Raw genomic sequence first — 26,781 nt, 5'->3', positions numbered from 1 at the left:
GAGCAAGTACTTTTCCTGAAGTATAGATGAGAGGAAAATCTTCAAATGAAAAAATGTATCAAAAACATATGGTTGAAGACACTACATGTCTGAACATGAGCATTTCCTGCTTCTGGCAACAGTGCTCTGATAGGAAATGTTCAGGTCACAAGTTACAGATTTAGAATTGGGCATCCTTGAATTTATTTAGGATATGCTCAAACTTGCAAATAGAAATCTCTTCACAAACTCAGCAATTCTTTGGAAGCTTAAGTATTTGTTTATGTCGATCTTACATAACTGCTTACATAGAGCAGTGGTGTTGGGAGAACGTTTTGTGCATCTGTCTTTTGTCTTCCTGTGTCTATCGTGTCCATCTTAATGTCTATCTTTTATTTCATTTCAGCAACTGGAAAAAAGGTAACAAGTATTTTTATTTACAGATAACTCAAATTCAGATGACATCATGATGGAGACCAAACTGTAACAATCTCTCAGTTGCTCTTGTTGTAGAAATACTCTATAACAGGTTGACTTTAGCTATGTTCACATCTTGGACAAACACCCACCACAGAATCTTTTTCATTTTGACTGTCTTACAGAATATGCAGTTTCATTCACTTCCTTCATATTCCTACAGATAACACTGCATCTTTTGCTATTCCTCTTCATTTTGTACATTTTGTCATATGTGTTACACATGTAAAAAGAATGGCATTATCACTGAATGAGCATATTGAGGAACATTCTCTTTGAATACAAGGGCTGAGTATTTTTTAATTTGTACTACAGTATTGAGTGACTGTTGATTCATCTTCTAAAAGATTAATTCATCTGTGAGAGCTAAACAAAATATAGTCTTTAACATTCCATGTTTGTATGAGGATTACAATGAAACAATGAATTAAATGTAATAATCTTAATGCATAGATAACTACCTATTACCAAGTGGCCAAGAAAGTATTAATCTCTTTGGCCATAATGGTCGAACTTGCATGCTATTAAGTGCTGAGTTGTTCGGTCATTTAACATTCCTATGCAATATTATTTTTAATTGGGTTTTGTTTTTGTTTTTCAGAGTAAAAGGCATTGTGAGGTGAGGGAATAGATAATGAAGTATCTACCCATTTCTAACTGGCTGACCCAGCTTTGTCTTGCAGAATATTGCACGCTCTTTGAACAATATGGTGGCATAGAGGTAAGAATTGGCTTTTTCAATAAAATTCTTGAGAAAATGTCAAGCAAGATGATGTAATGCAAGTGATTTACTGTTCTGTGATGTGATGTTGGAGCAAAAAACCTAAAGGCTGATAGTTTGCTTTTGTCTTAGGAAAGGGGAAAATAAAACCAACGTCTTTTGTAACTGTGTACTAAAACTCACAGAGAAACAGAGTTGCTTACTGGTGAGCTAGATAAAATGAACATGTTACTGTTTCTAATGCTGCTTGTCCTATATTAGTCTTGGCTGTCTCGGATTGTAACAAATGGGCATGTTCACCAAAGCAAGAACACATAGATAACTTTTGTTCTGCAAAAGTTAAAAAATAAGTTTATTAAAATTCAGAACTAGATAAAACATAAACTTATGTGCCAATTGTTATATGAAGTTGTTTATAGGTAAATGGATACTATGTGGCTTAAGAATAATCTTCTCTATTGAGCAAATACCACATTACAGAAGGACCCTACATCAGTCATCTTGAAGATCCCTATACATTTATTTAGAAATTCTTAAGAAGTCCTTTTCCCACAGGTCTTACTTGATCAAAATTTCCTCTTTATTTTCCATTTTGTGTTTTCAGTTCTTATCATCCATGTACAAATTTATTGACACTTGCATACTATATCCTCAATTAAATGCTGCTTTGACGTGTTTTAATTCAGAAAATAAATTCAGAAAATTCAGAAATAAATGTAATTTAGAAAATAATTCAGAAAATAAATGTAAAAAATACAACTGAATATTCTCATCAACCCAAAATATCCTTGGATTCACTTTTAAACAAAGTTTCTACAAATTTTTTTTGTCACTAATCAAAGTTTCATGAAGTGGCATTAAAGTTTATTTAAAATTGGCTTATGTGTCACATCTGTGCTGCTTGTATACCAGAGTTCTTAACGAGTGTCATGGTAATCTCATAATCCAAGCAAAATAAAATTAAAAGGATTTTAAATATAAGTAGAATTTGTCACAACTAGGAAAAGGACAGCATTTTCTCCTTTCCCAAATGGACTCAGTCAGTACGACTTAGAAGCACATTGGAAAATGTTATTATGTGATTCACACTACCATTGTAACACAGAAGACAGTAATATAGAACCATCGGACAGCTGTTTTGACAGTCAACAAACAAAAAAAACCCTTTAGCAAAGATAGTTTACAGCTTACCGAGCCTGAAAGCTGCTTGTAAAAAGTTTTTGCTGAAGTGCAAAATTAAAAATAGGCTTAGTGCATCATTCTGGACACAATGGACTTTTTTTAAGTTCAAGGCCATGAGTCAGAATTTCAGTTCTGCAATATCTGTAGACTAGAAGCGTTATATAATTTCTTAGTTGCTCAGACAAACTGAGTATTTTTCTGAAACAAAACGTTAATTTGAGAAAATGCCTGACTTACCCTGACTTCACATACTAACCTGCTTAATACTAGGCATACGCTTAAGAACCATGTTGAACCAAGCTTCTAAGTTCTTGAAAGTCTAAGTAATTGCCTTTGATGTCTTCTACTTTTAAAAATAATTACTAATAACTATTTACACTGGGGTTTTTATCTCTGCAGTAGAAGGTATGATTATATCCATTTTGCTGAGGAGGACAGTGATGCACAGTTTCTTGAATTAAATTGTTCTTAGCTAAGTAGTAAATTCATGGCAGTAGAAGACAGAGTTCTTGGATTTCAGTCAACTGCTCTAGCCAGTTCTTAAGCCAGACCAGAAAGTGCTTATGATCTTGAATGAAGAAAGAAAACTTCAAGGCAGGAGACTGTTCTCCCTGTCAAATAAAATTTCCACATATGAGTGTTGTCTGCTGCAAAATGCAGCAAGTTCTTTAAAGCTACTAAAAAAACCCCAAAATGCTCCCACTGTGTTACCCTGAGCATATGCTGTTCAGTACTGGAGTTAACACCAACCCTTTTTGTGTCCCTCCTTGCAAGCTTTTTACTAAAGTTTGAAGAGCAGGCATATTGCATTTATACTTCTTTGTATGTGTTTTTTCTTGGAGGATGATTTTGGGGTTTGGGGGGCAGGGTGTTGGGTTTTTTTTTGAGAAGCAGAGGGAGCTTCTGTCACTGTTGCCAAAGCTGAAAAATCCTTTCTACTGAAATGTGAATTCATCATTAGTACCAATTTTTGCATTTGAGTAAACCTAGAAAGGGATAAAGTAAGAGTAATAATTATTCAAAGCCCTTTGTTCACATCATCAGATACATATGAGGTATCATTTGAGAAACACTTAATATGACATTTCAGGCATGGCTAAATTCCCCTAACAGCTTTTGAACACAGTTATACCTAGTGAAATAAAAAACTGAGGCTTTCAGCAATTAGAGGACTACTCAGCCTAAATCAAAGAATGTCACGCTTTTGCAGTGGTTTTAGTTTGAAAGAAATATGTAAAAATGACAATTTCAAAAACAGTGGCTCACTTAGAGTAGAAATCGGTGTCAATTGTCTGTCTTACACAGTGAAACACTGATTTTGTATTTTAGGGTCCTAGGCCTGGCTTGTCAAATTTCCATTAGAAAAGGCCACTTTTAGTAATATGACTTGCCAATAACAAAATGGAGTAGATCCTATGGATTTCTCTATCTGATTTACAGTGAAAATACAGAACAGTAAAAATAAAAAGAAATACATTTGATTGTAAATTTTCTGCTTTGGATGTGTTTTCTTTTTGCTCGGAAAGATGTCATCATCGAATGAAATTTTGTACATACTTATAAATCAACATCAAATTGAAATTTTGTACTGGCTTATAAATAATGCCTTGAGTTATTCAGCAGCTTATTTTGAAAATAAAATAGTAATGATTTTGTGGAGAGAAAGGGGAATAAAAGAGAACAGTTCAAGTTTGATTACCCAAATGCATTATCTTGGAAATTCATGTTCTTCAAAACAGTGTCACAACCCATGTTATCTATTAATTACAGTGAATATCCTCTTGATTATCTAAAACCTTCTTTTCCGTTATTATTATGCCCCTCAGTTCACTCTGAGATTAGCTTCATTAGCTTAAGTGCAATTGGCATACTAGCACTTCTGGGGTTTTTTTTTATTCAAAGGAGTAATAGCTTTTAGAAAGTGTCCAGCTATCTTGACCAGTTTTGTTCTGAGAAAAAATTTAGAGACAATGAATTAATGTTTTAAAATAAAAATTCTTCCTTCAATGACGTAGCTTATCACGACAAAGGGGCTTCATATAACACATAAATATACTTACATTTGCTGTTACGTAGCTTACAGTATCAGAAACAGCAAACCTGCCTGAAAGAAATGTAAATTCTCCTGGACTAATAGGTATAGTATGTTCCTTACTCTGGCATTTGCTACAGAACTTACTCCATCTTATGGAAGTTGATCTTAGAAAAATGGGAGTTGAAAATCAAGTCCACTGAACACACATTATTTCCAATACCCTGCTGCTTCAGGAGGTAGGAAAAAAGAGAGGTAAGATTTCCATGTTGTCTCCTAAAGACTAAGAGAATGAGTTAAGGCAACCCAAGCTTTCCTATCACAAAGAGATGACAAGCTAATACTCTGATTCAGCCTAGAATACTGCTCTGAATACAGATCACAGGGGTACTTTACACAGACAATAAGAAGAATAGCTAAACATTATTCTTTTGGCAGGGTTTTAAAAAATAATATAACCTGTACTTTTTTTAGAAGTTGTCATTTAGAAAAAGCTCCACTTTCATTTCACTTTCTATTGCTCTCACAATATTCAGCTTAAGAAGATACAGTAATGTTAACAGACCATAATTGACAGAAGACTGTTGTGAATGTCTTCCTCATTTGGAAAGTTCGTATCAAAAGGTCTAAACCAAGCTATTTTGTGTGTATGCCACCTCATCCCTAGTGAGGAGAGAGGAAGAGTGCTTACACAGGCAGTCCTGACCCTCCTTTTCCATTTGGGACTTTGCTATGAATTAAGACTTGATCACTACATCTTTTGTTGCTTTTATAATGCTTTTATCAGTTCAGTATCAAAATTCAACTCAAGTTCGTGAGAGCTGGAACAAGCCCTGTAAGACATTCTATTCTGAGTGGAAGGATATAGTGAGATGTTACTCAACTATGACTTATTGTACAGGATATTTTAAGAGTAGTTAACAAGATAACAAGATATGAGTATTACACAGTCTGCCCAATAATTCTAAAGATCACTGCCTAAGGCTTTTACAAATTTAATGTGAAGCAGTGATTTACTTGGCTAACATTCCTGCTTTTACCCTCTCTTGGTCAAGATAAAAAGACTTTTGGAGCATGTGTAGAAATCGAATATTCATAAAATGTGTTTAGCTACTTTAACTTTTCAGAAGAAACTAGAACTGGTTGTGTACAAGTAGATCAGTGTACTTTCTTGATGTTTTCTAAGGAGTTCAAAATTGGTTTAACAATTACATAACTTCTACAATCAATTGGTTTAACTTTCTTAAAATATGAATATAAATATGATGGTTTTGTAACCGCTACTGTGAACAGATTAGGAAATTATTCAAGTTGATTACTGCAGTGAAACTAGACATATTTCAGTTAGAATCTATTTTCATGTGGCTTTGGGACTGCATTTTGTAACCTTTTCAGGTACTGGAGTGAGGAATATATTACAGTTCTCAATGTAACATTTTTTCAGAGGAAAGGACTGTTCAAACTGTCATTCACATGGTGAATTGATTTATAGATAGTTATGTGACATTTCAATCAACTCACTGGAATGTTCCAAATTCTATTAATATAACTATAACTCATTATTGTTCAGCTTCAGATATGTTGAGCTAAATCTAATCTTGCCATACTGCTGGTGATTTCAGTGAATTTGAATTTGAGTCAAACATTTTATCTCCAAATTGGAGTGTATATATTTCTTGACCTTTGGGCATATGTCTTGCAAGGTGACAGCATGATGTCATTTGTCTTTTTTTTCTTTTTTTTTTTTGGCAGTTAAGTGCTAGAATTCTTTAAGCTAAGTTCCAGTAAAAGTAGTGGTGGTTCATATTTTTATGGGCATTTATCTTGGTGAGCAATGTTTTTGTTCAGTCTCTGGTTTTGGCTAATGAAAATAATTAAGTGTATAATTGAATTATGTGCTTGAAAAAATAGAGCTAAATTGATCTCTTGAGTTGTTCTGTTTACGCCAGGATATTTACATTGTAGAGAGCTTGTGCCTATTGTATTAAAGAATTCTGGGAAGGCTGCAAAATAGATCAGTTCAGTCAGTCATACGTGAGTGCAGACTGTTCTGTTTTCACAGTAGGGACTAATGGTTGTTATCTAGTCTCCAGCCTATTATGACATGGCTTTGTTTTGTGTCTGTCTTTGACAGAGTGCTGTGTCTAGGAGCAAAGTGCCTAATCAGTTACACTGAAATGCTTGTTTTCCAGCACTGAACTGGACTAAGTCAGACATTAGAAAAAACATTTATTTAAAATCTTCCATTCTATTAAATACTGATATCCTACCAGTACAGAGCAAAGGCTATATTATTCTGTTTGTTGTCATTTTGAGCTTTAAACAACAGCATTGTATTTGTTGCTGGTTCAACAGTTTCCAGACAGTGCTTGATGTGATAAGTCACTTTAATATGTAAGCATTTTCACAAGGTTAATTTTATACAACTAAGCATTTCTTTGTACAGTGAGGTTAAGTTTTGGAAAATTTTGTCAAAACATTTTCCGTTGTCTAAAATGTTATCTGGTTCTGAAACTGCTTTGAACAGAACATGTCTCAGTACACTAAGATTTACATTCGTCCCGTCTAACTCTAGCTACTCAGGCTGTGTTTCCACAGTAATTAATACCAAGATCTGTGCATTGACATAATGCCCAGCAACACATTTGACCTGGATCAAATATGTGCACATGATCACATATCTGTTGAATTAGGCAGAGTACACAATACGACATTTACTACCTTTATGCTTTTACGCTATCTTTATGCCAGCCAGTGGTAGGGAAGTGATTACAATAACTGGTTTGACGTGAGTAGCATTAGCTAATCAGTAGAAAAATAACCATTCAAAATTGTTAAACCACTTCAGTCCAGCAGAATGAATTTTATAGTAGATCAGTGCTTTGAATAATGGGGCTCTGATATTTTTGATCAGTGTTGGAAAACTGAAAGGCTGCTGTGCCATTGACTCTTGACCTCAATTGAAGCTGGGATTCCAAAATGCCAGCCTAAGCAATCTGTGCCCTCTTCAGCTTCCCTTTAGCTGCTTTTCCCCATCTCTGTATCATTCCTTTTAGTTCTTAAAACTATCCTGCAGCTGCATGGTGAACCCATTGCGAAATTTGTCTGGCTGAAAACCAACTTTTTTAACCCTCATATTCATCCAGATCAAGTCCCTGTGCCAGTTCACTGTTCAGCTGCACAAACACTTGCACAAGTATGAATGGCCAAGGAAGAGACAGCAGAGGTGAGCCCTGGTGGCTGAAACAGCCCCATTGCCTAACATGAAACCACAGCTGAAGGTGTTCTATTAGGAGGCAAGTCACTCTGTGCTCCCTCTAGCTATTAGAAAGAGACAGATGAATTCAGCAGATAATTCAGTCCACTTTCCATTTGAATTACCTTATGTAGGTGTCTATATTTTTTTGTTGATTGTAGAGATATCCCAGGATGGCTGACTTCCTGGCAGATTACTCAGCAAGTGCTGACAGCTGGTGGAATGAATTTAGGCCTAAAAGCTACAACTGCAGTTGGCCTGGAACATTTCATCTCGTCTTTTGAGTGCAGCCTGCCAAATTTCAAGAAAGCGTTTGTTTCCTTTTCTCAGGATTTCTGTAAATCCTGATGATCTCAAATATTTGCTTAGGGCTTATCACTATATTTTGTTTCCTTGCAAATTGAAGTACACAAGTGGAAAAATTTTACCAATTTCTGCAAACTTTCTTCCTAAGTGCAAAATTGTTACCAGTTCTGAACATACTTCCTACCACTGTTTCAGGAACAGAAGAGCACATGGCTGTGTACTGAGTCAAACTGATAGTTGCTCAAGTCCAGGATCTTGTATCAGGTAGCGGCAAAGTAGATGTCAAGTGAAACATGAAAGACAGCAACCTGTAGTGATGCTTTCCCAGAATACTCTCTAAGCATTTAATCTAACAAAAATGAAGTTTCAAAAAGGTATGAATGTGAAGAGCCATAAATACTCTTCCCACACTCCTTTTGACTGTATCTTGACTTACCTTCTGATGTGCACTGCAGCACATTCTGGATCTTGGTGTCCTGCCATCTAGGCCAGTATCCATTCATGTATTCATAGCATGCTGTGACTCCTTTGAGACGTACCTTTTGTTTTATGTTGCAGGGAAATTGTAGAGTCAGAGGGTGGGGCCTGCAGCTTGCCTGGGCTTATCCCAATATGGAATCAAGATGCATCCAAAATTTGGGTACTAACCACTCTCAAGTAAAGCAAAATATGGGCTGTGCTTCTGTCTGTGCTTATAGGAATGTTCTCAGCAGCTATCTAGCACCTTTTTGTAGTCTTAGAAATATTTGTTTCACATTGCAAAGAAGCCAGGAAATAACGTATCCTCTTCTATAAGTAGCTTCTTCTGGTATGAGAGAAACTGATGACAAATTAAGTGTAATCTGACTCCTGTATTACACAAAAAGGTTTTCATTCCCAGAGCATGAGGCATAGCAGTCTCTCCTGTAGCAATCACCAGTTCAAGACAGGCATCCTGGAAGCTATAGCCCAGTACTTACAGAGTAGTGCTCCAGGAAGGAACCATGGTTTTCTCAGTATCCTCTAATACAACTGAAGCAGGGTTTAATGCTATGTGGGATTGGGACAGAGTGATATTTAATCATGTTACCATGTCATGCTACAGTCTTTGGGAGTGTGGTTTTATTATGATTTCTTATGACCTATAGTGAAAGAATAAATTGTGCTTCAGATGTGTTGAGGAATCCCACCATATTGTGACCAGCTTCTTCAGTGCAGTAGAAATGTTACCTATAGAGAGAGTAATGTAAATATGTAAATGCAAATGTCTATTTTGATACAATAAAAAAATACCTTGGATATTGCCAGACATGGAAGATAGTTCTTGGTTGCTTTATAACTATGAATTTAAATATCAAATTATTTTGGAAAGCATTGTATCATTTGACTATTAAAACGTTTGTGTACATTTGTAAGTATTCATGATGTGCTTTTCTGTACATCATTGGTCAAGTTATGAGTGGAAAGATATATAGAAAGCTAAGTGACAAGAAGTTTTTTTTATGAGGTGTTCTAAGAGCTAGAACTTTGTTTTTCCAGTAATTTCTTCTACTGAGCTGAATTCTGATTAATAGCATTTTATGGCTTAATGTGATTTCATTAACATCTTAGAGTGTTTTCCTTTGGGAGGCTAAAGGTATAAAGAATCTTTCCTTTTTGTCTTGTACACATTTTCTTATACAGAGAGATTGCAGTTCTAATAGGATATATATTTAGATCTTTTATAATTTTATTTGTCATATAAAGAAGACCAGCCTTAATGGTTTTAAATAAAATATATGCATTGACATAATTTATTGTGGGTGAATATGAAATAATATGCAAAACCTGAATTAGATTAAATGTAATTAATATTCCATAACTTCTTGCTTTTGGTGGGGAAAAGAGATTTTGCATTTAAATTCTTAAATAACTGTTTCTGCATGTTCTGTATTTCTTGCCCTGCTGCAGTAGTGTAAAGTTAAATATGAAGTGCTTTCTTGCCATGTGGGTCTTCTCCTTGTCATTTGTTATATAGAAGACCTAAGATGTGTGCTATTAAGAAGGAGGATGAGCAAGCAGTACAGATCCTTGCTTATGCTTGGGACAATACAAATAGAGACAAGTCCCTCTTCGAAGGAGGTTTAAAATAACTGAGGGACTCCCTCATGTGTTTTTATTAGATGGCCAAAATAGTTAGCATAAACCCATAACTGGTTTTGCCTTGTCAAACCCAAATATCTTGCCTTTGTCCCTCTCAGATAAAGCCCTTTTACTCATTCTGGTTTTTTTGCTTCTCTTTGAAATATTGCAAACACAACCAGAGTGCTTTGGAGCAGTGGTATCTAGTGTCAACCTGGCAGATTCCAGACTAGTGCTAAAGTATTCCAGTAGGTTTGCCAATAGATGGAGAGGAGGCTGCTTTGAACACTTTCATCTGCATAATAGTTAGAGGTGGTATTGCTACCTGTGTGGTCTATTTTGCTCTCTCTGAGAGATACAAGGATGTGAAGGTTTTTGCCATTTCTGTTTGAGGAGGTCAGAAATATAGATGCTGTTACAAAGTTGTAAACATATACCTCTGACTGTATCATTTAATCTGTTGAAACTTACAAAGTTGTTATTGCTGCTTTCTGGCCTTCTGTTTATCCTGTCTCTACATCAGTTATGTTCTAAATGAAAAATTCCCCAACACCTGTCACATGCAAAGAGAGGCTGTTAATTCTCTTGTATTTGAGACTTTTTACAGAAACATGGAAAAACAGAAGCTTACAAGGAAATCTTAGCTCCATAGTAACAGTTCTTCCACTGCTAGAAGCAAAGAGAGGAAAATAGACCCCCTGGTAAAAAGGAACCCATAAAACCTTGTGTCCAGCTTCTTTCTGGTATTGTTTCCCAGTTTAATATGTCATTTACCAAAACTAGTCCATAAAAGAAAACTGGTTTTAGTGCAGTTTTACCCAGGTATTTCAAACTTCTGAAACAGGTCTGTCTAATCTATGCCAGTACAAGTTGTTTGACATGAATTTCAATACCAAATTGAAGGTGGAAGGGAGGAACACAAAATGTTATTGTCACAGAATATGTGCAATAATTTATTTTTACTATTTTTAATTACTAATTGTTTTTTGTTAATTATGATACTCAGTTTTCTTGTATTATATCTGACAAGGGCTGTACTTAGGTTTTTTTGGTTCTAGCAGTGGCTGATACTAGGTAACTCAAAACACATGGAATTCTGTAGCTCTGAGAACTTTTGATAGCTACAGTGGAAATTTTTTCCCAAATCCTTCCAAAAGTTTCTGTTTCTTTCTGACTTAAGATTTACAATAGTGAGCTGCAGATTAGAGGAGTTTAACAGTAAACCAATTCCTATTGGAAAATACTGATTTGTCAGAACGAAAGTTTTTAGCCAGTAGTAAATGAAGATCAGACATCTGGTGTTATATGTACCCAGTTTGTAGTCTCCTAGGTCTGCAAAAATGAAATGTGCTGTAGCCAGAAACTCCAGCAAGCCAGAGCACGTTCATGCTCCAGTTTGTCACTGAATGAGCTAAGGTTTATACAATTCCTCAAACTCTCCTGCTTTACTACAGCATTATTTCCAGGATGATCAGCTATGGGACATTTCTGCTTGCAGACTTTTCTGAGGCTAGGGATCGCGGGGCTTCTTGACTGTGACTCATAACAGATAGCTCTTTGGGAGTTTCTGAAAGACCTTGTGTCTCCAGACCTAAGACAAACCAAACAGCAAGACTGGATGTTGGTAGCTTTATTGTGCAGGTCTTGTTAGCTGCTGACTAAACTTGCCATTTCAGTTGGCAGCTGGGGGGGGGGCTTTAGAAAGTACAGTTGCATAGGTCATAGTTTTCAAACACAATATTGTCAGATTTCAAGTATCAGAGCATTTTTCACTTCGTATTGTCATTCTAATTTGGCCTGATATGTCTTTGATTATTTTGACAATTACCATTGAATAAACTTGATTTCCTAGCCAACAGTTATGCTGATCATTATTTTTTCTATGTGGCATCTGTGGGAGTTAGGGGAATGTAGCATTTGGTTTGTTTGGGTCCTTTCTCTTCTACAACAAGTCTACAGTAGAAACTTGCTTTGACTTTAGTTTATCAGGAAATCTACAAGAACTGCTGTGTGAGCAATCCATGCATACCCTGTCCTCATCTTGTGTAGTTACTTCTTCATTTTATCATTGCAGCTGCACAGCAGTGCTTTTAGAGTAGATGTATTTTCTCCCAGTTATTTTAGGAAGACTGGAATTCTGATGTTTAAGGTCAAACTGAAAAGTTCCAATGAATCCTCTTGGTTTGTCTCATCATCTCTTTTGTTACCATAAGCCACGCACATTTTGAAAATGGTCCCTCAGGAACTGGCAAACACAACTCTGGGCACAATTAAGGTACACGAGCTACAGCATCACAGGTCTTGGGACCTAGGTCCCAGTTATGTTCCTCCTCACTCATCTGTTTAGATATCTGCTTGTACAAGTGTCTTTGCACTAGGTGGAAAGATGCACCTGTACATACTCCCTTCCTTCAGAAAGCAGAAGTCAAGGGTGACTGTAGAAGGCCACAGCAGTGTGTGATGTGTGGCCAGCGATGACCAGCATGCTGCTGGTGTCTCAGCCTCCCCTAGGCTGATGTCACAAAGGACAGCACTTCACCACTAACGTTTCTGTGGCAAGGTGATACACAGACAGCATGATGGCTGATAAACAGATGATTAAGGGGTGTGGAAGGTCAACATGGAATACTGATGGGGAGGGCTTGACAGAGGTGGTGTGCTTGTTTCAGGACATTGGTGCTTCCAAACTTCATCCCACATCTCAGTGAACCCATTTCCAAAGTAGATATAAAGTATGAAAACAAAAAAAATTTTGCAACAAGGAATCTAATCTAGCTTAATTCAAAGTACCTCACAACTAATATAGGTAGTGTAGGCAGTCCTGCGAATTCTTCATTCTTACAGGATGCAGACAAATTATCTTTAATAGCTTTGCATCAAGTATGTACAAGGATGGGTTGTGTAAATTGTCATATGTGAAGACAAAGACCAATTTTCAATTTCATCTGAAGACAGAATAAAACTCCTAGGAAAAGGATGTAATGACTCATGCAAGAGTAATCACAGTTTATGCAGGGCTGCCCAGCTACCAGTCCCATTACTTAGCACCCAGTCATGTTACTAAGGAAATTACTTCTCCTTTTCTAGTTCTTATTCATAAAACATGACAATGAACCATGACATTACTTCCTATGTCATTGCAGTGCCTGAAAATTTCCTGAGTTTTTAAAATCAGGTAATAGAGACCATCTTATGTGCTAACTGATCTGAGTTTTTGGCATGCTTTTAGATGTTTTTTACCTCAACTGTAGAACATATGGTTTAGATAGAGAAGCAAGACATTTTCCTGTATGCAATGAGGAAAATAATAGTGTGCACTTCTGTAGCATCTTCCACTTGATAAGCTGATAAAGTACTATAGAGTCTTTCCTGAAAAATATCTACCACTGATGGTATGTTACAAAAATGTAAGTATAGGTCATACAGGAAGTAAGTGGGTCAGAATACTAGAACTGAAAGTGTAATCCAGCTATCTCAAATCCTCTTTCTGTATTCTCACCATAATTCCATTTTTCTTGCACAGGACGTATTAGCGAGGCATTTTGGTGTCCAAGATGGGGTCACAGTCTGTTGGTTTTTTGGTTCCTTTCTCCTCCCCCTGCTCTTCCCCTCCCTCTCCCAGGTATATTTTGAAGAAGATTGTGCCTGAAATATCGTATGGGAATTTTCCATAGATTACTTGTGGCAGTGAAATTCTGGAATCTGTCACTGTGCCTGAAACATTTCTGGTACCTCTCTGTCCTCAATACTAACCTGGTTTTGCACAACTGGCAATGACAAAAGCAGAGTGCCATCAGCTATTCAAGATTTGCTGGCTTTCCTAGCTCATCAGTAGCTCAAATGTCATTGCATTTGGGGAAAAACTAAATTGAAAAAAGATTGGAGTGAGTTTTTGGTGTGCATTTAGGCCTCATTTTATGTGAAATTGGTTTGAATTTTGATCTTAACTTCAAGGTTCTGTTCAGTGTCAGTATGATGTTATAATTTTTGTAATTTGGGGGGAGAAAGTTATGTAAGTGTAGAAGTCTGCATCCATCAGCATGCCACAACTGGTGACTTATGTCCTAGCACCAGTGAATTAATCCTTTTGGAAACTGTTGTCTTTCACATTTACCTCAACTTTTCTGTTTTGGAAGTTGTTATTGTAAAAGGTGTGTGGCAATACCAACAGTGATAATGCTTTTCTACTGCTCATGCCTGCCTTAAGGAACCAAAGTGGGGTTGCTATGGGAAGGGGAGCACCAGTCAGAAACACCACTGTGAGTTTCCTTTAGCTTGGTATATTAGATAAATTTAGTTTTCTAATCTTCTGTCTCCTCTTCTTCCCTTACTGCATATTTGAGCACTCTCTGCCTTTATTTTTTTCTCTCTTATGTTATAAACTTAATCTTACTTGAGCTTTCTTATGCAAAGATTCTACTCATATCTATGAAAATTCCCAGACTTTTCCAAGAACTTTCCTCTCCTACTTCTGCAACATACATGATGGCTAAAGAATCTTGTCTTGATGGCTAAATGTTTCTTAAGCTCTAGCTACACTTCAAAGGAAGGTCCAGTGCTCTTTTTGTCTTGAATTGCTTCATTTAAAAAAAAATCTTTTTGCTGTAAGATATTTTATCTTACATATTTTATTGCAAAATTCAGTGTCCTGGACAATGCATAAAACCCCAGACTACAAAGGGGTAGATGTCCTGGTTCTATCCAGCAGTACCCAGAGATGTCACTATGGTAAGTCACTGTGTGGAATTTTAATCCTGCTGTTGTCACCATTGGATGTAGCTTAACTTGTTTGGAGTGAGAATGCCACAGTTTCATTTACTTTTGATGATTGGTTTGATAATACATAGAGGTCCTGGAAGATGAATTATCTGCTCCTTACTGACATTTATAATTTAGATACTTTAGGACCACAACTTCAGCAACTTCATGTGGTTAGGCTCTGAAGTTGAAAAAAAAAGCAGTTTAGTAAAACTAGTCCTGGTAAAAATGGAGAAAGAGAGTGAAAGGATTGAACACTAACGTGAAATGAAAATAGTGCATGAAGAGGATCTCCCAAAACAGAAGAACCATACGACTAGTAGAGATCAAATATTTAATGTCAAAATCAATTAAACGTTTGGTTAGGCAGAGGAATATTTGCCTCTGGAAAGCTAACACCAGTAGGGTAGCTGTGAAGAGGTTTGCAGAATGTTGGCTTATGAATGTTGACAAGAGGGAAAGAACAGTGTCACCAAAACTGCTCTGGACAACTGGAATAACTGCGGCAAAACCAGAGAAATGTTGGCCAGGCAGCCTGAAAGACGGAGCCAACAGGAAAGAGACAAATAAAATGTTAAAGAAAAATTTGATCTAGACGGTGCCTCAGAAGTCAACTGAGTGTACCTTGATTTCAATTTAAGCAAAAGCCCTTTGGCTGAGTCAATGGTACAGCTGAAGGTGCCTGAGGTAATTTGTTAAAAATCAATGTTCTATTTATAATTATCTGGTTGTTTTAAAGGGTGTACTTTACAAAAGGAGATTAACTAGCCATGTGTTCTGTCAGTAGCTCTCGATCCTTTAGATCCTTTACCACTGTTTGACTCTCTGTTTTAGAAAATGTGTCTTATACCACCAACCTGTTGCACAAACTTCATGTAACACGGTGGGATGAGGGGGAAGTCTGCTAATGTAAGGAAATTGTGTGTGTGAAGTATGTAATAGACTCTGAACTGCCCGTGAACAGGGTGGATTTACGAAACTGTTAATTCTTGCTGTAGCGCTAATTTGGGAGGCGAAATTACGGAAGTCAAGTTCTTAAATCCATGGAAAAGGGCACGGAGAGGTCACTGCATGTGAACAGCTCGTGTGCCGGGGGTTCGGCGAGACTCAGCCTGAATAGCCTGCGGAGGGGTGTGGTTGCAGAGCCGTAAATCACGGCTCGGCGCGGGCTGTGCTGCTCAGAGCGCCTGCGGCCGCCGCGCTGCCTGAGCCGCTGCACGCAGCGCACGGCCGCGGGGGGCTGCCGGGGCCGGCCGGCGCCGCCGCCCCGCGCCCGCCGGTGCCGCGCTCGGCAGGTGAGTGGCGCCCGGGAGTCGGTCTGGTTTGCTGGGCTGAAAGCGTGAGAGGCACGGAACCCGGTCCGTGCTTCGCGGCCCGGGCGAGTGAGCGATAAGGCGCCCTTAGAAGGCTCCGGTTGAGTCACCCTTCGCGTAGTTATCGCGAGCTGCTCTTCTTTAGGGCAGGCTGGTGCAAGTGTATGCGCCGGCTCCTACCGCGGCACGGCCATACCTTGGGCTCTCCCGAGAACGCCCCAGTTCATTTCCTGGAAGCGCTCCGGACCGCTGGTTGTTGCGGGTCCGGCCTCCGGCCACCCCTTCCTCCCGCCCCGGCTGCCAGCTCCTCCCGGCACCGCCGCCCGCGGGGCTCCGCAGCCCCGGGGGACCTGGACGGGACTCGCTGCCAGGAGATCGCTTGGCCGGGACAAAACCTCCAACTAATCCCCGGAAAGCCTGGAGAGAAGCAGCAGTGTTCGGACTGGTAACTGTGGAAGCGTTGTCTTCTCGGGCGGAGAATGAGAAGCCGGTTTTGTGTGTGAGTGTGTGTGAGCGTCCCTCGGTCCCTCCGCTTCTGTCGGGGCAGGGAACGGAGGAGCAGGGCGAGCGCTGGCCCAGGCGGCGGCTGACCGGCGGACCACTAGAAGTGCCGTAGCTGTGGCAGTAACTACTGAGACGTTTCATCCAGTGCTTAGATTTTGTAGGAATGGATCCCATGGAATCCAGTACGTATTCTTTAAGTATAAAACACTGGTGTACTCGAGATACCGAGCTGCTTCACTGAGTAGGCGAAAGGAAATGCTGTGTCCTTTTTTTTTTTTGTCAGTTAAAGAGGAGTGTATATAAAAGCGCTTCTTTCTGTCCAAATCTGTAATTTCCGTAAGTCGGGTTGTTAGTTCGAAATAATTAAGTGCATACTCGCTGCTGAAAAGGTTTTTTAAATACTTCATTTTCAGTTAGAGTGGGTTGTTTTGTGTTTTGTTTCTTTTTTTTCAGTAACATCGTGGGAACAGAGGAGCAGGCAAAATAATAAATGACTTCCTATACTAGAGGAGGAACAAAAGCTTGTATTTTGAAGCATTAGCTGAAAAACGCTTAGATTGGACTAACCTTGGTGAAGTCCTCTATTTCTGTCAGCAAAATGGGGAGAGAATGTTTATTTCAAGTCAAGGCTTCATACCGTTCAGGATTACTGAGCTAACTGGTTGGGCACTTAAGTTTCTGAGATAGCTTCGTAGTACACGCCAAATGAGCAGGTCTCTACTTATTATTGAGTCCTCTTAATGATCACTTTTTCATGGCATTTTTTATAGACATCAAGGCACGTGTGAAAACTCATGAAGAGAAGTGTGGGGTTTATCTCTTTCTCTCATCTCAAAACAGAGAAATTTCAACGATAACTTTTCCTGACCTGTGTGCTTTCTGTTGCCTGAGAAAAGCAGTTAAAAATAACATTTTAAATAGATTGTCAGATTACAGTGCAAGGATGTATGGGGGGGTGTAAATTGTATGATGTATATAAGGAGAGAGAAAGAGAGCACGAACACTTTGATAGCACTTCAAGACCCTTTGGAAGCACTGACCTGGCTGTAATCTTGTGGGGAGTTTTTGATGTTTGACAGACTCATGTTTTTTCTGATAGTAGCTTAAAGCCTTTGAACTATTGCGTATGCTTTCTCAATCTATTTCTCCTTATCATAACAGGCTGTCGGTTCTTGAACCTTAATATTCTTCTCAAAGTCCTGTGACCTGTTTGCTGGAGCAGTTACTGCATCAGTTTATCTTTTTTAAAAAAAAGGCAGAAAATACAGGTTATAGAAAGCTGCTTCTAAGCCGCTTTTGGGAGCAGGAATCCTCTCTGTTTTTGTTATACTAATGAAGAAGACTACGTTGCTTCTAGGGAACAATTAACATGTAATCTACCTTGAGTTTATAGTGGCTATAGTTTTAACTATTTCTTCCTATTGTATGTTAACTCTAGTGGCCTTTCAGTCATGCTTTTCTGTTTCCCTAACTTATTCTCTTACTACACAAAAAGTAAATCGGAGGAAACTGATCTGTTATTTGTCCTGAACTTTACTTTCTTCACCGTTAAGGTTGATCACTTTCATTATTTCCTGTGTGCATCTGAGTAGTGCATGCAAATGTGCCACGTAACTTAGCAGGGAGAGAAGAGTAATATATGTCCCACTCATGTAACTTACTGTTACTGGTTTTGAGGGAGAGAGGGCAGGTGGGTGGGAGGAGGTTGTGAGGAGATTTGCTGTGTCAAAAGTAAGTAGGGTTTTCACAGAAGTTAACTCCATCTTGTAAAGACCTGAGAACATAAGGCAGTTGTTCTTCAGTTGGATGTATTAAATCATGTTCAAGCCCTCTTAGCTTCATAGCATATATAATGATAAAGACATGGTAAGACTTTGAGTAAAGTATTGTACCATTGGTGATATGATAACACCAGGTGTAAACTTCAGAGAGTTTGATCTAACAGGGAGAATCACCTGGACTGCAGATCAATAAGACTTTGAGAGAAGTGTGAATCTTTTAATGACCAAAACCGGTTTAGATATAACTCAGAGTTTTGAGATAGCTTGAGAGTGTGATTCAGAACTCTGAAATTGCTTTTCTGTTTCCCTTTATGAGGTTTCCATTAGCATGGGCATATACAGCCTCAGACTCTTTGTTATGCCATTCATGAATCTCTGAGGCCAAACTGGAGATTTCCATTTCTCTGACTTCCCCTCCTCCAATGTATTGAAATAACAAAGTGGCAGCCATTGGCGCTAGTTGTGTTATGTTGTGGTATGGAAGGGACACTTATTCTTGTACCTGTGTCAGGTTGAATGAACCATCAGAACACTTCTTCAGACTGTGTGAACATCGGAAAGTTTTCATGAAGGCAAGCTGAGCCAGAAAGTTTGTGTTTGCATCCCAAAGCCAAGGGAGCAGGAGTAGAAGGAAATTTTGTATGTTGTTTTGGGAAAGCAAAGGTTATTTGTTTCATTGTTCATATGGTTCTTTTTTGTTTTGAGCAATGATGTGAAGAGATGCGCACCCCATTGGATTAGAGCTTGGTGCATGTTTGGTCTTGCCCACCAGATATGTATTTTATTCTGTGTCCAGTCTCATACTGTTTTCCTAAATGCCATGTTGATTTTAAAGACTTCTTTGTTTGTATTCCCTCACCCTCATTCGTAACAAAAAAACAGGACATTTCAGAAGTTACCTGGGAACATTTCATGCCCTCCAGTTCTCTGAATTCACAATCTGACTCCTGCCAGTTCCATTCCTGTATACTTTCCCAGATTACAGACTGAAGAAAGAAATGCCACTCTATATATAAATACAAATTCACCTAGCATTTTTAACATTATATTGGCATGAGTCAACCTTGTTTGCATCTAGTTAGAGGAAACTTGTATGACTTCCAAAGTGCTCTGTTTTGTTAGATGCTGCATTTTGACAAATGGGAATGTGTACAATTAAATTTCAGTTCATTTTGGGCTATTGTTCTGCTATAATTTCTACCATTTCCATTGTTGATTGCATGATGGCAGATGTTCGAAGTGCACTGTCTCTTAGGGAGTAAAATTTTCAGGGTTTCTATATCTAGCAAAGTCAAACATTCTTTGAATCTTATGCTAAAGTATTTGAGACATTCCTGAGTCTTCAGCTGAAGAGGCTCCCTCCTTGCAGTGTTTACATTCAATATGAGAAAAAATGTATGTATAGTTTGACAGGACTTTTGTTACTGAGCTAATTGTTGTAGTTCTTGGTTTACATTTATGAAGAATACACAGTACAGCAGCAGATAGGCAAGCAGATGAATTCATGGGTAGAAGTTAGCAGACCTGTTGTTTTTGGTGGGTTTTTTTTTTTTTTGAGGGGTTTTGCGGGGAGGATTGCTTGAAATATCATCAAAGCTTCTGTGCACGCGTAACTGTGGCTAAGTGTCTTGAAGGTTTTGAATGTAGGTATTTCTTACTAACTTTGGAACTCTACTTGATTCCTCAAAGCAAAACTTGGGTGTGAATTCGAGGATTGGGTATTGAATTTGTAAATCATGGGATGTTACAGAGACTGACTGAAAAGGTGCAATGATTAGGATATAACTGAGGGAGTTTGGTTTTCTTTCTTAAGAAGGGCTTCTTAGGAGGGGAGGTTAAATGGAAAATGCTGTACTTCTGAGGGTCATTGCTTATTTGTTGAAAATTCTCAGACTGTTGGATTGGAAACCTACTGGATTGCTATAATAATTATCCTGTTATTTGGTTAGGAGAGGGAATTCTCAGCTTGCTTTATGGATTCTCAAACATGAAGGGGTTGACAGTTCACTATCATTGTAAGCCTATCATGGACTCATCTGGTATCAACTACTAAACGGAAGCTTTCGTTGGTTATATTTATACTTGCTTGGTTTTGATACCCCTTTGCATGAAATGTTGTATGTTCCATTTCAGCATAGTGGTAATCTTGCAGGAAAGCCTAAGGAAAATCTCTCTGACTGGATAACCTGCACTTAAATAGTCAGCATTCAGAGATTTGGAGGTGTTTTTTATAAACCAATAAGAAATTACGATTATTAAGTACAGAATCTCAGCAGCTGCAAAAAGGAGAATAGCAACACGTTTGTGCAATATGAGCAAGCTAACCTCCAATTTTTCAGATTCTTGGTGTTTGTTGCCTTACTACAGTAAACACCTAAAGTTGAGTTGTCAAATGAATGTGTGAATTCTAAGAAGCTTCCCCTCCCCCTCATTATTTGAGGTAATTTTTATCAGTCCTTTCTAATAATAAAGCTGAATTTATTGGAAACAAGCTCTGTTAGTTTGCTTTAGCTATAGGAGGTTGTAGCTTTGTGGTAAGCATTTGCATTTTAGAGCTTCCTATCTCTGGACCAGTTGTTTTGCTTAGAACAATTGTAATGCAAAACATCAGTTTACAGGGCTTTTTAAAAATTATTTTGAAAATAATTATGTGATATTTTTAATACTAGCCACCAGAAACTGTGTCCTCAAACCACATGATAAATGGAGAAGTGATTTAGTATTTCACATCAAGGGCCCATATGATAATTTACGGAAGATTTTTTTGTGAGAGTGTGGTTTCTTTAAGATTTCAAATTCTGTTTGGAACTGTGTAACTAAAAATGTCAGTTCTTATTAACTTCTCAACTCTTTTCTACTCTTTTCAACAAGAAACCTGACCAAAGTCAAACAGATTCTCTCTGGGCAGAGATGCTATTTCCAGAGGCTTTTCTACTATAGTACATAGTAGTTGTGCTCAGACAGAGCCTTGGCAAATTGAAGGTTTTAAAAAAATTATATAAATGTTATTTATCATCTGTAATTAATGAGTATTTATTGTAGGACCTTCAAGAAGGGAAAAGTGGGAAGGGATTTGTTGTTGAAGCCTGGAAACCTTATCCGCAGTGCAGCTGACTGGAAGTAGCAGAATTCTTTCATAAATTTGAGATCAGCTTTAGTGTTACTGTAAAACTAAGCCTGTTACGATAACCTCTGAGTAAAGTAGCAGTAGTTTCAGTGCAGCAACACTTTGATAGTACCTGTGATGCTGTGGCTGGAGAAGGGAGCAGGAGGACTATAGAGCTAGCTCTGTTTTCTTTGCAACACCTGTGCGTTCCCCAAAACCAGAGGAATTCTTGTGTAGCTGTAAGCAGCTGGCTTCCAGGCTGCTGGGCCTTCAGGGTGCTACTCCTATTTTTCAGCGTGAAACTTGACCAAGGGCAGAACAGATTCTCTCTGTCCATAACTGTTATTTCCAAAAGATCTTCTGCTTTCTGATTTCGTATCAATCTCTGCTGCTCCTGTGGCTTTTCCAGTTTTTATAGGAGGCACCTGGTTGACTACCACCTAGGTTAAATAATGTAGGACTGGTTGACCTTTAGGTCTGTGTGTCTGTTCCATAGAGTGGCTTTTGCAGGCTAATATAACTGGATAGGATAAGGCAGCATGTCTTCTGTAATGTAATACTACGAAGTGAACACAAGGCAGCATTTTCTGAGGAATAGAACAGCAATCTGTTAATGTGCCTGAAGTGTTTGTCTGACAAAGTTTTTTGCTCACGGTAGCAGAAAAACCTGTACTGTACGGCAGGCTATAATTGATTGTACAAGAGACTGACAGCTATGCAAATTGCTAATGTCAACAACGATTTGAGCCAGCAGGCTGTGTGTGCTGAAGAAGAGAATTCCAGTAATCTGCTCCTGCCCTTATCTCTTGGGTAGAGCCCTTTAGTTTACAGCCTGTTAGAAATACGTGACCAGTTCTCTGCTGGATTTATTACTTGAGCAAGACTCTTCAGAAACAGTTTTTTCCTCACAGTATGCCAGCTACTGGATTTAGAAACACATTCTTCCAAACCAAGCTGTAGTGTGTCCTTTATTTTTTGTCAAAATGTTCTTAAAATTTTGCTTTTTGTTAATGATTCCAAGTTGATGTCTGAGTCTTCAGAGGATGTGAAGGAGCAACAAAGAGGAACTTTGTGGATAAAAATGGAGAATTGCTCAGGGCCTGCTCTTGCATGTGCGTCCAGATCAGTTGGTTTTTGTTGTGACTTTTCACACGTATAAAAGTTAATATACGCATGTGCTTGATGTGCAGTTGGGAGCAATGTGACTGGATTATATTGCAGGCTACATCTTGAGGTATCTGACTGCCTCAAAGCAAAGTAGAAGTTCAGTTCTAGATGTTGTTGTTAGTCATGCTATTTAACTCCCATTAAAGTGGGGGCTTTGATGATTGATGTGCTATGATAAATCTTGGTTTTGTTTTTCCAGAACCAAAAATGATAGCTGCAGGAAAATTTTCAAGTCTTCCCAGAAATGGCCCAGTGAACCGCCAGTTCTCATTAGCTTCTTCCATGGACCTTTTGACCACTAAACCTTCACCAACTGAGCATTGCTCAGACTCCTTTCAAGACATCTCTATCCATGGCACTCTCCCGAGGAAGAAGAAGGGGACAATTCCCATTAGGTCTTGTGATATGTTTAGCCACATGGGAACACTGCCATACACCAGAACACACCGGCAGCAGCCACCTCTTGTACAGGACGTTATAGAAGAGTACCCTCCGCAAAGTGGGAAGAGCAGCAAACTCCATGCCAGGTACCTTGTAAAACCTTAATTTACATATGTTTGTTGCATAGGAATTACTATGTATTTTTCTAGACCTTTTAATGTCCAGTTATAGGTGCAGCTGTTTATTATAACTCTGCATTCTAACAGAGTTTGATTTTTTTTTTTCTCCCTAGTACTCAATTTAGGTCTTGATGGAAAAAGCCAAACAAAAACCAGTGTGAAACATGTGCAGGGTGGGAAGGAGTGAATCTGATGTGTAGATTTCAGGAATTCTGATTATTTCTTTTTTTGACTTACTGAATAGCTCAGGCTTCAAAATAATTTTCCTTTTGCAGTAAGATCAGTCAGTATATGGACTGTTAAATACTCATGCCTGTTTAAAGTGCCCTTCTATAACACTCTTTCTGTGGGATCTAGTGATTTGGACTTTTAGTCTTTCTTTTGACATCTATGTAGTTTTTAAAAAATAATTTTTAAGGACTAGGTCTTGCCTCTGAATGTTTAAAAGGTATAGCATTGCATGTAGTAGTCCCATGGAGGAAACCTTTAAAAGTCACTGAATTGCTTTGAAATGACCCTTTGCATTGTTCTAACAGAGCAGTTATAACAAGGATGTCAAAACTGTTCAAACTTGGTTTTGATTTGGATTCACTGCTTATATGGATGGAGTGCAGAGGAAGAGGAGAGAGTGGTGTTCCAGCTGCCTCCAACCTAGAGCTACACGTGAGCTGTTTTTCTTGAAGACTTAATGGAACCCAACGTACGCTGAGCTAATGGCAAATTATCCCTGTTTATTATTCTTGCCTGACTTCCTGGTTATGACATCCATGACTCTTGAGAAAGAATTATACTTTCACAACTAGCATTTATCTTGGGAATCTACTATCATCACCGATATTTCATTGCTTACAAAAAAGTAATTAATTTTGTAAATGTCCTTTTTTTGTTCTCATATTGAGGTCTGTAAAATGGGAAAAATTTTCCAGCTAACACAAGAAAAATTCAGTGTAATGCAGTGGATCAGTTAAAGGCACAAAGATGAGAGTGTGTTAGGTTGCTTGGGTGACAGAGTTAAAGGTTGAGAAAAGATAACCAAGTGACAACTTCTGAATTAGGATTTATACTTTTGCTGTGTCCATCACTATAAGATTTCTTGTTCTCAAATCTTGTGAGGGAAGGACGGTTCTAATTATGTGGGTTGTGTGTGTAGAGTGGTTTCTGTCTGCTTTTTGCTTGCGGCATACAGGATCAAGCTTTCTTCTCACTTGAAAATAAGTCTTTCTTCTCTATACCCCATTCACTTTTAAAGAAGGGCCTCAGTGTGTTTAGTATTTCTCTGTCACTGATCTCTGAGCTGTACCTGCTTACATGAAGGCTTTTTAACATAATTTGCTGCTTTGATTTGCATACTCTCAGAGAACGCAAGCAGCCGGCACTGCTGCCATAAAAAGAATATGGTGGTATACACCGAAGTTTTATCTTATGTCTTCCTTCTCAAGAGCAGTTACTAAGCATGATTTGCAAGAGATGTTTTCTTTTCTTGAGAGACCAAAGCCTCCATATGAAATATATTTATACTTGTAACTGGTAACTTTCCTTGTCCTGTGAAGAACACTTTTGCACAAGCAATAAGCGTATGAACAGAATGCTTGAGAGGAAGATGTCAAGAAGTTCTGCCTACTCAGAATTAAAACATGATGCTTTTGAAATAATAAGAGATTCAAAGGATGTTGTTAGTGCAGCCTATTAATAGAATTTGCATCTTTTGAGTCTTAGCAGCAAGTGTTTGATCTTCCAATTTTGATCTTCTGTTCCTGTGTTTGATCTTCCAATTGCTTTGCTAAAACACACACGGAATGCTATGGTAACAACTTCTAACTTTAGCTTTCTTTAATTTTTACAATGGATCTTTATACGTTCTGCTCCATGACCTGACAGCCCAGTTGTATTGGAGCAGAAGACACTACCAAGTTGACAGTCAGCACATATATCACTTCTTGAGTCGTCTTGGGATGACTCTGCACCTTTCATTAGTATACTTAAAAGAAAATTGAAAGCATAAGTCTGATTTTCCTATGGTAAACATTCTGCCATATATGCTAAGTTATATATTCTAATGCTTACACTCACATTGGAATTAGTTGGGACTAATAGTATAGGGAAGTCCATTTTATCTTATCAGAGTTTTATCACAGAGCCTTGTAATATTTTTATTTCAGTGTAGGAACTTGTGAAATAGTATAACGTTACATGGATATTCTCATTCAGGAGTAAATCAGTCATTGCTATAATGCTGTTTAAAAAAATTAAAAGTGTGAACACACATTTTAATCAAGCTTTTTCATGATGCATTGTTCAACCCAAGTGCTGTATTTGATGTCAGTATACCAGAACTAATAGTCATTAGGGTTACAGTGTTCATGTGCACATGGATCCGATTATACTGAACTGTGACTCAGGCATGTCATAATTTAAGTTTGATTAATTCTAATTTAAAAAACATAACTATGATAACTTTTTCAATAATTCAAAGTGAGTAATATAATCTTTAATATATAAATACACATTACATAATTTTGTGGGACAAAAAATAAACCAAAGTGAGAAGAATAGGAAAAAGATAATGTCATTCCCTAGTGGAACTCTTCTGATTTCCAGAATATTTTCTCATGTCTTATATTACAGCTACCTAATTGCGTTACTTTGCAGCCAAGATGCAGTTTATGTATAGTAATTTATTTGAAGGATTATATTCTGTCAGGATTTTTACATCTATATGACCAGAAATAGTATCTCTTTATGGGATTTCTAGTATCTTCTGGATTAACATGGAAAAATAAAATTCTGACATACAAAAGCACTCTTCTAATGTTGCAGTAACTAATTCCTGCAGTTTCAGGGGAAAAAAACACGAAATGACAGAACACACAAGAGATAAAGTCTCTTCAAACCTGGTAGTCACTTCTGAAAACTTGGAGAAATTATTTTGTCAACTTTCAATACAATAAGGTTGTGTTCTCTTCTGTTTGGTTTGTCTGTTTGGAATGTACACCTGTGCTAGTTAGTTCAAGGGGAAGAAATGTTTTCTTTCTTGAGAAAGCCTATATCTGATTTTTAGAGTTTCTTGGAAATAATTAAATGGCCAGAGTTAGAAGCAGCTGAGCTCTTGAAAGTTAGTTTTATTGGCTAGAATAAGAATTCTCACTTTCAAGAGAGAGTTCTTATTTTAGCCTGTAAAGCTGCTTGTGTGTAATATTCTTTATTATCTGATGTTGGCAATTAAACTGAAATAAAGCACAAGTGGAATTTCCCTCTTACACCTGGTCCATGGGTTATCTTTGTTTAATTAGCTTCACCTTATATTATGTTACGTTTATTTAAAAGAAAAATTGTTCAAATGCATATCTGTTGCTAGAACCTGTAGCCTATTTTTGGCCTGTGTCTTGTGGCTGTCATCAGGAAACCCAGAATTTCCAAGCTCTTTTTAACTATTAAAGTTTCACACTTGTGTGGATGAAGAAGGGGGTCAGCCCTGACATCTTTCTTGCTCTTCTTATGGAGGCAAAGAGTACTTGGCTGTATTTGCTGTATCAAATGCT

The 26,781-nt window shown here is 37.9% G+C and overlaps 1 protein-coding gene across 6 annotated transcripts in view; it reads left to right on the top strand.

Annotated features, from left to right (window-relative positions):
- The first annotated feature begins 1,074 nt into the window (after positions 1–1,074).
- Positions 1,075–26,781, top strand: part of BCAR3 (BCAR3 adaptor protein, NSP family member) — an 80,535-nt gene continuing 54,828 nt past the window's right edge. Inside the window, exons 1-2 of one of the 6 annotated variants that reach the window (XM_072868353.1) lie at positions 1,075–1,177; positions 22,882–23,209. In XM_072868353.1, the coding sequence (XP_072724454.1) occupies positions 22,890–23,209 (320 nt within the window). In that variant the 5' untranslated portion in view covers positions 1,075–1,177; positions 22,882–22,889. Of the gene's footprint in view, positions 1,178–16,002; positions 16,107–16,207; positions 16,811–22,881; positions 23,210–26,781 lie in introns of those variants that run through there. The other 5 variants (XM_072868349.1, XM_072868351.1, XM_072868352.1 and 2 more) reach the window with 5 other exon arrangements.

The sequence above is a fragment of the Ciconia boyciana genome, chromosome 7 (assembly GCF_034638445.1).
Source record: "Ciconia boyciana chromosome 7, ASM3463844v1, whole genome shotgun sequence".
Classification (NCBI taxonomy): domain Eukaryota; kingdom Metazoa; phylum Chordata; class Aves; order Ciconiiformes; family Ciconiidae; genus Ciconia; species Ciconia boyciana.
The sequence above is the reverse complement of the archived record's forward strand: the minus strand, read 5'-3'. Positions and strand labels throughout refer to the sequence as shown.